The sequence below is a fragment of the Mercenaria mercenaria genome, chromosome 15 (assembly GCF_021730395.1).
Source record: "Mercenaria mercenaria strain notata chromosome 15, MADL_Memer_1, whole genome shotgun sequence".
Classification (NCBI taxonomy): domain Eukaryota; kingdom Metazoa; phylum Mollusca; class Bivalvia; order Venerida; family Veneridae; genus Mercenaria; species Mercenaria mercenaria.
In genome coordinates this window covers 54,272,265-54,286,914 of record NC_069375.1, presented here as the reverse complement: position 1 = coordinate 54,286,914, position 14,650 = coordinate 54,272,265, and the positions used below count along the sequence as shown (strand labels likewise).

Sequence of the window (14,650 nt, the reverse complement as noted above, 5' to 3'; positions counted from 1 at the left end):
CAGGTGGTCCAAATTTGAAGGCTGTAGCTACAGAAATGTGAAAGTAGGTCACTAGGTCAAAATCAAGGTCAACTCATGTCAAGGTTCATCTTGCCACTCAAAAATATACATGTGGTCCAAATTTGAAGGCTGTAGCTACAGAAATGTGAAAGTAGGTCACTAGGTCAAAACCAAGGTCAACTCATGTCAAGGTTCATCTTGCCACTCAAAAATACATATGTGGTCCAAATTTGAATGTTGTAGTTATTGACAAGAACATTTTAAAAGCTTTTCCCTATATAAGTCTATAATGAACCATGTGACCCACAGGGCGGGGCCATTTTTGACCCTAGGGGGATAATTTGAACAAACTAGGTAGAGAACCACTAGATGATGCTACATTACCAGTATCAAAGCCTTAGGCTTTGTGGTTTGGACAAGAAGATTTTCAAAGTTTTTCCCTATATAAGTCTATGTAAACCATATGACCCCCAGGGCGGGGTCATATTTGACCCTAGGGGTATAATTTGAACAATCTTAGTTGAAGACCACTAGATGATGTCACATACAAAATATCAAAGCCCTAGGCCCAGTGGTTTTGGACAAGAGGTTATTCAAAGTTTTTCCCTATACAAGTCTATATAAACCATGTGACCCCCAGGGCGGGGCCATATTTGCCCCAGAGAAATAATTTGAATCATCTTGGTAGAGGACCACTAGATGATGCTTCAAACCAAATATCAAAGCCCTAGGCTCTGTGGTTTTGGACAAGAAGGTTTTCAAAGTTTTTCCCTATATAAATCTATGTAAAATATAGAAATAAACAAAGGGCCATAACTCACTCATAAATTGTTGAACCAGTCTGATTTTCAGGGGCACACAACTAGGGTACCAATACATCATTCTGACAAAGTTTGGTCAAAATCCCCCCAGTAGTTTCTGAGGAGATGCGATAACAAGAAATTGTTAACGGACGGACGGACGGAATGACGGACGGACGGACCACGGACGCAGAGTGATTTTAATAGCCCACCATCTGATGATGGTGGGCTAAAAAGAGAGCTGTCCATGAAGCAGTGCATTCCTTCAGGTAACAGTAACTGTTTTTTGTTTGTTTTTGTTTTGCTTGAAATTATTAGCAGAATGAAACGTTATTGTATTCATTTTTTGTGGCTGTTGTTGGGTTTAATGTCTGACACAATTATTGGTTATATGGCAACTTTCCAGCTTTGATGCTGGAGGAAAACCCCTGGTGCCACTCTATGCACTATTACATCACGGGTGGGCACCTGGGTAGAACCACTGACCATTTGATGGCTTCCACACATGTATAATTCAACTCCCCGAGTGAGGCTCGAACTAACATCAGTGAGGGGCAAGTGATTTGTTAAAGTTTTTTCTGTTTGATTTTCTTTGACATGAAGCATGTGAGTTATATGAGAAATGAAATTGTTCATTTTGTTCAGATCTAAGACAATAATAAAACCATACACCACAGAGCCATTACTGCTGTTGTGGTAGCACCAGCACTTATAAAAACACTGGCATATTTTTTACATTTTGAAATTACCTGTTGTATATTGTATCTGGGCTTCTCTTGTAAACTCTCCGTCAGTAAGTGTATATCCATTGTAGGCACCATCTATCTCCTGAGCTGTACTCCAGTACACAGGACTCAATACAGACAGCAGATGACGGAAATGTGGAACTGTGTGTATATAATAAAACAAATTAAAAATAATTATATGCAAAACATATATTTCTAATATCAGTTAACAGCAATTTGTCAATCTGGTTTCTCAACAAAAATCTGCTTGAACCTAGAACCCTGTCAGACAAACTGGAAAAATGCGGGTTTTGTTGCACCCAGAGGATACGGTTAAATATGAGTATGGTTGGGAAGGAAATAATTGGCTATCAGAATGTGCATGCAAATTGCTGACCATCCACCTTAAGTTCAAATGAGCTAAAAATGAACTGTTACATATTTAAAATCAGAATCAGGTGATTTCTGTTATAGCTATGACCATTTAGAGAGCTATACCTCTTTCTTATGTATTTAAAGCAGTCATTTTGTCATGACAGCTTGCGCGTTTTGTTCATTGCTTTATTACCCTTTCTACAGTTATACATAAATTGCTCAGAGGTATAAAGGAATGAAGAAAATGTTCAAACTATCAAGGGTTTCAAGTTACCAAAACATTGACCAATATACATGGCAAGTATCCAGGAGAATGCTGTCTTTATTCATTTTTTTTTTTTTTTTTTTTGCGAAATATTGTGATTTTTTGCTTATCTGCTAAACAGAGGGCAAACCAACAATCTCCCCCATCCTGATTTTCAATCTACGGTGACAGGCAATATTAACAGAAAGACAGACAATTAAGTTACTGCAGGACTTCAGGCAAAAGGTTAGGTCCTGGTAAAAGGTCTAGTATACTTAAAGATGATTCAACATGCACATACCTAGCACTGTGGGTACTCCTCTTATAGTTGCATTGATAGAAGTTGCTGTGTTATCTGGAAGTGGAACCATATCCACAGAGAATGTAGCTGCTGGAATGTCTATGTTGTTGATATAACCAATCAAGTTACCTTCTGCTATAATAGGGATATCTGAAATATTAAAATCATGTTACCTTCTGCTATAATAGGGATATCTGAAATATTCAAACCATGTTACCTTCTGCTATAATTGGGATATCTGAAATATTAAAATCCTGTTACCTTCTGATTAGGGATGGGAACGAATGTTCGAATATTCGAATATTCGAAAATCAGTCGAATATTCGAATATGAAAATCAAATTCGAATATTCGTAAATTATTGTATTTTTTTTTTTCAAAATAAGTATCATTGATTTTGGACAATATGAGCATGCTAATTTTTCAGAATAAAACCATGTCATGTTAGTTTATCACGTATCAAAAGATGTCCAATTAACAAGAAAATAGCAATGCATAATTGGCAGGGGCCATCGTTACTTATTAACAGTTTGCAACAGGCGTCAATGTGTCAGATGCATGTCAAAAGATGTCCAATTAACAAAAAAATTGCAATGCATAATTACCTGGGGTCATCGCTACGGATTAACAGTTTGTGTTAGGCGTAAATGTGATATCTTTTTATCTTTTGTTCATTTTTATTGGCGCCTGTTTTATGTAACAAGTTGTAGAATTTTTTTTTCAAAAACAATGCCAAACGTGTAGATATTGTCAATCTTTTCACAATATTTTGTACGTTTCAGACCATCCGCAGAATCGGTTTTCATCCGCAATCGGCCTTATTCGAATTAAATTTTGAAGTAGTTAATAACAAAATCAAGAAAAACGTATGACTGATGCACAAGTTCATGTTGAAGGAGCTTTTAAGTCTGCCTTACTTGCATTTTACACGACTATTTTTACACGCCGATTGAAATTTTTCAAAATGGCGGCGGTAATACAACAGCGCGTCACGTGTTTAAATGGGACGACCTGCTATTTTTAGATAAAATTGCGACGGTCTAAATTATAATCGTTTTGAATTTTTTGTATCATTTTGAAGCTAAAACACTGAATTAGTTAAATATGTTCATGATTATACTGACAGAATCGTGAAGTAAAACGCTAGGATCGGCGGGTTTCCCTATGTAGGATCGGGTTACCCGAAACAAACATTTTTTGGCCTTATTTACGATGATCCACGCTTTAAACAAATGAATACGTTGTATATATGCCAATCACTTAATAAGAATTTAAAGCTTCCATTAAAACAAACCGAATATTCGAATATATTCGAATATGGCAAACCGGATATTCGAATATTGATTTCAGTATTCGTTCCCATCCCTACTTCTGATTTATATCTGAAATATTCAAATCCTGTTACCTTCTGATCTAATAGAGATATCTGAAATATTCAAATCCTGTTACCTTCTGCTATAATAGGGATATCTGAAATATTAAAATCCTGTTACCTTCTGATTTATATCTGAAATATTCAAATCCTGTTACCTTCTGATCTAATAGAGATATCTGAAATATTCAAATCCTGTTACCTTCTGATTTAACAGGGATATCTGAAATATTCAAATCCTGTTACCTTCTGATTTAACAGGGATATCTGAAATATTCAAATCCTGTTACCTTCTGATTTAACAGGGATATCTGAAATATTCAAATCCTGTTACCTTCTGATTTAACAGGGATATCTGAAATATTCAAATCATGCTACCTTAAGTGGATGTGACCTTGAACTTTGACCATACAAAACAGGCAAATGTTTGGTGGCTGTCATCAAGGATATCTATTAGATTGTAACCCTTGATGTCCTGTTAGAATTTAAATAATATGACTCAAACAGTGATTTTCTTTTGAATAAAAATAATCGTCTGGAGTTCAGATGTGAAAGAATTATTATGAGGACAGATTCTTACTGTATCATATGAGAGCATTCTTTTGAGGTAGGCATTATTAGAAGGCTAATGACATCTTATTATTTTAGCTGCTTTGCTGTACTTGTGATAACAAACTTAGATTATTGCAAAAGTTATTTATACAGAAACTTAATTACCATAGCATGGCTCTTGAAAACAGTCCATGATCTGTTTATTATCACCCCTACACAGAATGCCACCGTGTTTAGGTAGTTGACATGTACGTTCACGATATTTGGTTCCATGGTCACAAGTCCTAGAACATACGCTCCACTCTGACCAGTTTGACCACTGTCCATCAACTGCAACAAAATTCATGTAATAAGATTTAAGGTGGTTCTGCATATATGGTATAATGAGTTTGATAAATAAGAGGGCAATTCCTGGTCCTAGATCACTCATCTGAGCTTCAAAGCTGGCTTGAATAATTCTTGTAAATGGTCAACATTCACATGAAATTATTTTGAAATCAAGCCAGCAGTTTCTAAAAAGAAGACTTTCGATGTTTCTACTGTACATCATGTAAGTAAAACGCACCCAGTACCCTGTATTGATCTTACTCCTTATTTGTTTTTCAAAACAAAGAGTGGGTTTCAGTGGGGGAAAATATTGCGCAGTTTAAAGTCAAGTGGAAACTCCAAATTTAAAACATAGAGACTGGAAATTCATGATAACAGACAAAGTACTACTTTGCAAGAACTGGTACACTATGAGAAGTTTATTTTGGGACTCTTCTATAAATAATATATATCATTTGGTAAAAATCTTTTAAGAAAATACAAGCGTTCTCAAGTTATTGCCCTGAAACTGTTTAAATGTTCCAAGTCACTCTGACCTTTGACTTTTTCAACTCAAAATCTATAGGGGTCATTTGCTGATCATGACCAACCTCCCTATTAAGTTTCGTGATCCTAGACCAAAGCATTCTGAAGTGTGTGTGTGTGTTCGGGTTTAACATCTTTCTCAACAATTTTTCAGTTATATGAACAAAGGTGTCTACTTGTAGCAGTGAGCACAATGCCCAACTTTATAGTGCTGCCTCACTGGAATATCACACCGTAGACACATGACATGATACCCCACCCAGTCACATTATACTGACAATGGGCTGACCAGTCCTAGCACTATCCTCTTAATGCTGAGCGCCAAGCGAGGAAGCTATTAATACCATTTTTTACGTCTTTGGTATGACGTGGCCAGGGATCGAACCCATGACCTCCCGCACTCAAAGCGGACGCTCTACCACTAGGCTTATCTTCCGAAAACCGTTTAACTGTTCTGCGTCATTGTGACCTTGACCTGTGGCATACTGATATAGGGGACATCTGCTGGTCATGACCAACCTTCCTATCAATTTTCATGATCCTAGGCCCAAGTGTTTTCAAATTATCATCCAGAAACCATTAAACTGTTTCGGGTCACTGTGACCTTGACCTTTGATCTACTGACCTCAAAGTCGAACTTGGCCTGTATTTCATCATGTAACACCTGTGTACCAAAATTTATGATCCTAGGCCAAAGCGTTCTCAAATTATCATCCGGAAAGCATTTAACTGTTCAGGGTCATTGTGACCTTGACCTTTGACCTACTGATCTCAAAGTCGATCTTGACCTGTATTTTCTGATGTTACACCTGTGTACCAAAGATTATTTAAACCTGTCTACCCTTTCATGAGTGACTGTCCAGAAACCATGAAAACCAATGGACTGACAGACCAACAGACAGACAGACCGGCAGACAAGCTCACTCCTATATACCTCTCAAACTTCATTTTGTCGGGGTATAATAAGACTTTGCATTGATCACTCTTATAAGGCTTGGTGGAAATCTGACCTTGTGTACAAGAAAAGTGGCCAAAACAACATAAAATTTGATGAATCTAGACAATTACTCTGCTGAAATCATAGAATTGGAACATGCCAAAGATATGCACAACTAAGCTTGACAATGACCACTTTAGTGAAATCTGGTGTAATTCCTCCTGTTGTTATCTGTGCAGTTGTGTGGACAAGGTAAAATATGATAAATCTAGGGCATTGAAAATCACAGAACCATCACTCCATTTAGGTTTGGTGAAAATCCACCCAATAATATAAAAGAAGTGGCTATAACATCATAAAATTTGCTGAATCAGATGCCACAACTCTGGGGAAAAATGCTGAAGATACACAAAACTAGGCTTGGCAATGTTCACTCTTGGAAAGTTTGGTAATAATCTGCCTGATGGTGTGAGGAGTTGCAAGAAACAGTTTTTGTGACAGACACACACACAACATTAAACCATTATGTCTCACACACTACATGTGGGAGACATCATTAAATCCAAGTGACAGTAAGTATGTGTATAAAGATATGCAAATAGGTTCAATTTACCTACGTTAGTTCTATAAATAGATTTTTATTACCTGGACAGGGTTCCTGATTACATGCCAATGTATCGTCAGTTTGACCTCGACAAGGGCGGCCATTGTTGCCAGGTGGTGGGTTAGAGCAAGTGCGAAATCTTTTCTTCAGTCCACCATTACAGCTGACAGAACATTCTCCAAATTCTCCCCATTCAGACCATCCACCATGCACTATAAAAAACCAAAATTCAATGATCTAATAGACTAACACATTGTTCAATAAAACACTTGATGGATGACAGAGTTCTGGACAGGACACTAAACAGACCATGAGCATGCCATGTTAACATTAGACTGCCAAAAGTGTGACCTTGACCTTTAAGCTAGGGGTCTGAAAGTTGTGCATGGCACATTGTCTTATTATGGGGTACAACTGTGCCAAGTAATATTAAAATCCCTTCATGGATAGCAGAGTTATGGACTGGACAGTTAACCTTTGACCTCCAATTTTGACCTTTGAGTGAGCTAGGGATCTGGGTTTTGTGCACGACACATTGTTTCATCATGGAGAACATCTGTGCCAAGTTATATTAAATCCCTTGATGAATGACAGAGTTATGGACCGGACACGAAATTGCAAAAGGACAGACAAAAAAACGGAATGACGGACGTACGAGAAAAAATTCTGACCAGGGTGCATAAAATCAGGTAGAAAATATGACCTAGAAAATGTGAACAATGTTTTTCTTTGAGTTTTCCTAGTAACCAGCTGTTTGAATCCAGATGACAATGCACAATACATGACAACAGTAAGGAGGGCATCACACTTTTTTAGAAATGAAGGTAACAGTAATCTTAATTGTATCCTAAACTAAAACTAATAACAGACAATTTTAAACAAACCATTTTTCATGCTGTTAAAAATGACCATTATACACAGGAATTTATGGCATATAACTGTCAACAGGGAAAATTTTTATGTATAAGAGTATTATGTTATATGTCAAATGATTAAAGATGTATTATCAGACACTCATACAATATGTCTAAAGTAAATACACATTCACTTACCGGGACAAGGTTCGCTGTTGCAGTAGTCAAGCTGTATGTCTGTCCCTATACAAAATAGTCCTCCATATTTGGGTTCAGGATAGTTACACATACGTGAACGGGTTCTTGTTCCACCACCACATGACAAAGTACATGGATTCCAATGGCCCCAATTGCCCCAGTTTCCATCAACTAAAGTTGTCCAAAGTATATGCCATATTTTAGTTCATAAATAGTAATTCAACGCTTTCATTCCTGTACCAGATAAACAGACACTGACACCATATCTATGACTATCCTGACTTTATACTGGCACAATATCTATGACTATTATGACTTTATACTTTTTTTTGGATTTAACGTCACACCGACACATGATAGGTCATATGGCAACTTTTCAGCTTTAATGGTGGAGGAAGACCCCAGGTGCCCCTCCGTGCATTATTTCATCATGAGCTGGTACCTGGGTAGAACCACCGACCTTCACCGACTTTATACTGACACAATATCTATGACTATCCTGACTTTATTCTGTTTATCTGACCGACCATTGACCTCTGAATAAAACCTTGAACTGAACCTGGCATGAAAGTTTACTCAGAATGTTATATCTTTAGCCATGTAATATAACAATCATTCAAGGAGTTTAAAGAGGTCTACCTACATGACCTTTTACCTCACAAATAATATAGATCAAATCTGATGAAGATACAGTTTTTTAGCTCTACCAGGCCTGGTGACCCCTTTCGAGAGGATCTTGATGATGCTACACTACGCATTTCATACGAAGAAGTTATTTAAAGGTTTTTCTATTTTTACCTCTAGCAACCCTTAAAAGGGACCAAGTTCCCCTACTGGAATAAATTTCAAAGAGAACCATACAATGATGCTACATACCAAGTCTGATGACGATCAATTAAGCGGTTCATGAGAAGAAAGAGTCAACATTTATTTTCATTTTTAGTTCTTGTAGCCCCTAAAAGGGGCAATGCATGTCTGATTGAATAAAATGGAGAGAGGACCTTACAATGATGCTTCCAGACCAAATCTGATAAAAATCCATCAGGCAGTTAACAGGAAGTTGTATGAAGGTATTTCTATCTCTAGCTCTAGGCCCTTAAAACAGACCAAGTGCCTCCATTTGCATAAAATTGAAAGAGAACCTTACAATGATGCTACACAACAAGTTTGATGTAGATCCATCACGCATGAGAAGAAGTTGATTTTTTTTGTTTTGGGGTTTTTAGCTTTAGCAGCCCCAGAAAGGTGTAATTCTAACCAGTGGTTTCAGAGGTGATGACGTTTATGCATATTGTGGATGATGGACAACAGATGCAAGATCAAACACCTACAATAACAGCTCAACTTGAATCTATTGTTTACATTTTTTTACAGATAGAAGAGGGTGTTCTTAGGTTGGGGCATGGAGTATTAATACTGGGGTATATGGTATGGCAATATATACTGTAGAGGACAGTAGTGTTGTTCTTATTTGAAAAAGGCTATAATAGTATTACTCAATTCTGCTAAGTTTCTGAGGGCTATAACTTCTAAATCTGGCAAGATATGTTAGTGTCCTGATACACTTCGTAATGATACATCTCTGCAAGTTTGGACTCAATCCCTTAGAAAAACTGTTAGAGGTGTTATTGCAGACAATGATGTTGGGATTTACAGTGGGAGGGGCAACTGTCAAGGCGAAGCTATATGCCTACCCCCAATCCCAAATTTATTCGGGGACCATATTAAAGCTATTTTTTGGCAAGAATTTAGCTTACAACATATAAGAAACTTAGAACTGAGTCCAATAAATGAAGCTTTGTTTCATTGTTTGCAGTATCTTTAATATATTTACTACCCGAACCCTAACCCTGCTAAATTTCTATAATGAACTTGTCCATCTTTCAATTTTGACCATACCATTAGCTGTTAGAAGGGGTACTTACCAAAAATACTGACTGAATGGCGAACAGTGCAGATCATGATCAGACTGCACAGATGTGCAGGCTGATCATGATCTACACTGGCCACAAGGCAGAATCAGTCGTGTTTAGCATTATAAGGGTTAACATTTCCTTCTGACATAATAATTGCTATGCAGTGTGACATGCAGTATATACCTGGGCATTCTCTTAGTTTACACCTTTGTGTATCCCTCTGTTCTCCCTGACAGAAGCGTCCATTGCTAGAGGGCGGGGGGTTGTTACACTTCCGTCTTCTTTCATGATATCCATCCCCACACGTCACAGAACATGCTTGCCATAAGGACCACTCACCCCAATTACCATCAACTACACAAAACAAAAGGGGCCATGATGGCCCTATATCGCTCACCTGTTATCATTGCACTAGGACAAGAAGGTCCTCAGAAAAATATCTAAGTCCAAAGAACAGGAACAACAAAGGGAAGAAATTTAACCAAAAAGAAAAAAATTCATACAAGGTACAGATATGTCAAAATACACCTAAAATTGGAGGTATCATCCATGTTGTACCACAGAAAAGTGGTCTCGGTTTTTCCCTACGGCCAATAATAAAAAAGCTAGTAAAAATAAGCTATTTATAGCAAGTAAAAGGGAAGTAATTAAAAAAAAAATTATTGTCAGTGAACAAAAGAAGGATCTGCCAAATAAATCTGTTGACATAAATGAAATTTCAGATCAGTATCTTCATTAGTTACGGAGATATACCCATTTTAATCTGAAATAAAGGGAGGTAATTTGACATAAAATCAGTCCATAGCTATCTACCCTGATTGGCTCAGTCCAACTAATGACAATAATGAAATTTCAAATAAGTCCTGTAAGTACATACTGATATAAATCCATTTTGATTACAATCAGGGGAGGTAATCAGATATAAAATAATTCTGGAACCTACGATTGGATCTGATTTGTCATGGAATCCAAGTTTGTATCAAATAAAACCATAAATGAAGTATCTATATGACTGCAAAAGCCAAAATAGCCAATTTTGGACCTTTAAGGGGCCATAACTCTGGAACCCATGATGGAATCTGGCCAGTTCAAGAAAGGAACCAAGATCTTGTGGTAATACAAGTTGTGTGCAAGTTTGGTTAATATCAAGTCATAAATGAAGTTGCTATTGTGCAGACAAGGTCAAAATAGCTAATTTTGGCCCTTTCAGGGGCCATAACTCTGGAACCCATTAAGGGATCTGGCCAGTTAAAAAAAAGGAACCAAGATCTTATGGTGACACAAGTTTTGTGCAAGTTTGATTAACTTTCAGGGGCCATAACTCTGGAACCTATAAAGGAATTTCGCCAGTTGAAGAAAGGAACCAAGATCTTATGTTATACAAGTTGTGTAAAAGTTTGGTTAAAATAAAATTATAAATGAAGCTGCTATTGTGCAGACAAGGTCAAAATAGCTAATTCTGGCCCTTTCAGAAGCCATAACTCTGGAACCCATATTGGAATCTGGCCAGTTCAAGAAAGGAACCAAGATCTTATGGTGATACAAGTTGTGTGCTAGTTTGGTAAAAATCAAGTTATAAATAAAGCTGCTATTGTGCAGACAAGGTCAAAATAGCTAATTTTGGCCCTTTCAGGGGCCATAACTCTGGAACCTATGATGGGATCTGGCCAGTTCAAGAAAGGAACCGAGATCTTATGGTGATACAAGTTGTGTGCAAGTTTGGTTAAAATAAAATCATAAATGAAACCACTATCGTGCAGACAAGAAATTGTTGACGCATGCATGCACGGACTAACGACGGACGAAGGGTGATCACAAAAGCTCACCTTGTCACTATGTGACAGGTGAGCTAAAAAAAGAAAGAAATGAGACATTGAATATTACATTATAGAAGGTAACATAAAAATCATTATGATCACAGCAGTGGCTTCAGCGGTCAGTGTGGCAGTCTCTTAAAGCAGCCAAGTGGAATTGTTTGAATAAAGTTCACACAAGGATGTTACAGACTAAATCTCACTCATGACTCATAACATAAACATACCAGCACAAGGTCTCCTGTTACAAGTCTGTTCTTCAACTGCATCACCAACACATGTCCCACCACCTGACTGGGGTGCAGGATTATCACAAAGTCGTCGTCTCAACTGAACACCCTCATTACATGATACACTGCATTGTTCCCATGGTAACCAGTTACCCCAGTTTCCTGAAACTAAATCATACAACAGCTGCCTTTAAAAAGCTCTTTAATTTCAGAAACAAGTGTTTTGGAGACATCTTAGTATAGTCTTTCTGGGGTTTTCACTGGTTGTAGGTGCAGATGAAAAGAGATAGGTTGAGAAAAAAATTGTTCAGGTGGTAATGAGGCTTTGCTGAGTTACCAAGTTCACAGTTTTCTAGATTTTTCTTTCTGCCACACTTACAACCAATGAACATACAGCTAAAAGTGACTATGTCCTCCAGTGGCCATATTTAAAAAAAAAAAAAAGAGAATCAGTTATACCGCCTACCTATATTCCGAGTTTGACTAAGTAAAATATTAATTTCGGTTGAGGGGTGTAAGTCAATGGGAGTGGGGGTTAAAAGTTTAACTGCTCCAGGTAAAATACTTTTTGAGATACATGTCAAACAAACATTTAGGCCTTTAATGGATGTTTTGACCAAGGCAATGGTCACAGCTCTGACCTTTATGAGTGGAATGCCAAACAAAACCCAAGGACTATTCATGACTACATTTGTATTTTTCAAATAGTTTGCTGCAATATTTGTGACACAAACTTCAAGCCCTTTATGAATTTTTTTACTAAGACATGGACCATAACTCTTGTTTGGTTGAGTAAAGTAAAAACAAATCTAGACGCACGAGTTCATATGCTGAATATCAATCCTCTAATGTTTCATGGCTCTATGTGACTCATATACTTTTTGAAATACGTAAGACACAAACTTATAGGCATTTTTCTTCTCATTTTTGACTAAGTCAGAGGTCATAACTCTGGTCTTGCTGTTAGAGATCCAAAACAAAATACAATGTGTGCAACTACACATGTTAGATAACAATCCTGTAATGTTTTATAATTTAAGTCAATTTTTTTTTGAAATACATGCCACACAAACTTTTAGGCCCTAAGTCAAAGGCCATAACTCCAGACTGGCTAAGTCAAGGGCCATAACTCTGGGATGGCTAAGTCAAATACCACAAAAATCTCAAGATGCACAAGTTCAGAGACACTAATGGTTGGCTTAGAGACTGAAATGCAATAGGGATCATCTACTCAGCAGATCGAATCATCCAATGAAGTTTCAACATTCTGGGTTGAGTTGTTTTTAAGTTATGGATCAGAAACGGTTTGCAAAACCAAAGTATCCTTAAAAATAACAAATGTAACATACAAACCTGGACAATTTCTAAGTTGGCAAGATCGAGACTGTACGTGTTTTCCTTTACAGTCTTCTCCCTGATTAGCTGGCTCAGGGTTGTCACACAGTCGGTGACGAAGTTGTCTGCCCTCTCCACAACTTGCACTACATAATTTCCAGTCAGACCATTCTGACCAACCACCGTGTACTAAAATTATAAAACCGAATAATTTTCTTTTTTGCACCACTAAGCAACAGTTAACTCGAGTACATAATAAACTGCCTTCACTAATATATGCCTGCATGTCTCATAATAAAGCATTTCCTACTTTTGTTCCAAACAGTTTTTAGATCATAGTGAATACTGACTACAAAATATTCAATAACTGTATGTCACTATGTGATGCTATATATAACAGTGTAAAAGAAACATAATTCTGGACAAGCAATGTTTGTTTAAAATAGATATGCTCCCCCGCTACCAAAGATAGCCTGTCAATGGTATCTGGGTGTTTTAATCTCAAGTGTGATATGTCCTTGACCAACAACATTCAATAGCTGTAAGCATTTTCCAGCCATCAACTATACACCATTTTATGTCTCAATGTCACAGTAACCTTCAACTTTGTAAACAAGCAAAACAGAGTTATGGAACCCATGTAGTGTAAATCTGTTCTTCACTGTAAGTAAGTGCGTGAAGTTTCAATCTATTCCCACAAGTGGTTATCGAGATCCAGTTTACATACAAAAACTTTACCAAATCGGGATACCTATACACCGATGCCAGCACATGGGTGAGTCCAATAGCTCTATCTATTCTTTGAATAGTCAAGCTAAAAATGTCAATTATCCTCTTTTTGCACTAAAAGTTTCACATAAGTTTATTACAGTATACGTCATATTTTTGCAAAACACATTTTATATTGAAGTTTTATTTTGTGCTAATTCAGGGGAGGGAATCCAACGTATGTATTCCCAAATGGGCACCGCTAAAATTCATATGCTGTGCTTCCGGTAGTACATATGTGGTAAAAATTTCGCAGAAAAACAGGTGAGGTTTTTATTTGTGATTGAATTTTGTGGAAATGACATTGTTTTGCCAAAAAATCGCGGTGCAGTGCAACCGAGTATACATTACCTAGCACGTAATTAAGTGCATTTACCTTATCTGTATATGTAGAAATGACGGAGAAAAACTTATCCTCCGTGAAGCGGTATGACTGAAAACTAGCAACATTTTTATCAACAGGTGGAAATATGTTGTTTAGTTGCCCTGCGCCTGCTTAATTTTGACCTCGCAACCTTTCCGTATGCAAAACCCCACCCAGAAATAGAAAATTATGGTGATCACTTTGCTAGAAAAATGTTTTTGGGAGAAAAACCGAATGGGATACATATGTTGTGCTTGGGCTACATATGTGGTGCATTAGACTTTTTAGAACTCCACAGATCTTGAGCTTAAATGGTACCTGGATAAAGAACCGAACTGGAAATACGTGCCAAGTATATGTCACATTATTCCAAAAATTATATACATGTATATTAAAGGGATAACATATTA

At 37.1% G+C, this 14,650-nt stretch overlaps 1 protein-coding gene across 4 annotated transcripts in view; it reads right to left on the bottom strand.

Moving 5' to 3' along the window:
• Nucleotides 1-14,650, bottom strand: part of LOC128549084 (hemicentin-1-like) — an 82,202-nt gene that overhangs the window by 42,173 nt on the left and 25,379 nt on the right. For all 4 annotated transcript variants that reach the window (XM_053525286.1, XM_053525288.1, XM_053525287.1 and 1 more), the window contains 8 exons: nt 13,127-13,297; nt 11,771-11,941; nt 9,913-10,083; nt 7,814-7,984; nt 6,803-6,973; nt 4,534-4,698; nt 2,446-2,595; nt 1,550-1,687 (listed from right to left, as the gene is read on the bottom strand). In XM_053525286.1, coding sequence (XP_053381261.1) covers nt 1,550-1,687; nt 2,446-2,595; nt 4,534-4,698; nt 6,803-6,973; nt 7,814-7,984; nt 9,913-10,083; nt 11,771-11,941; nt 13,127-13,297 — 1,308 coding nt within the window. The remainder of the gene's footprint in view (nt 1-1,549; nt 1,688-2,445; nt 2,596-4,533; nt 4,699-6,802; nt 6,974-7,813; nt 7,985-9,912; nt 10,084-11,770; nt 11,942-13,126; nt 13,298-14,650) is intronic.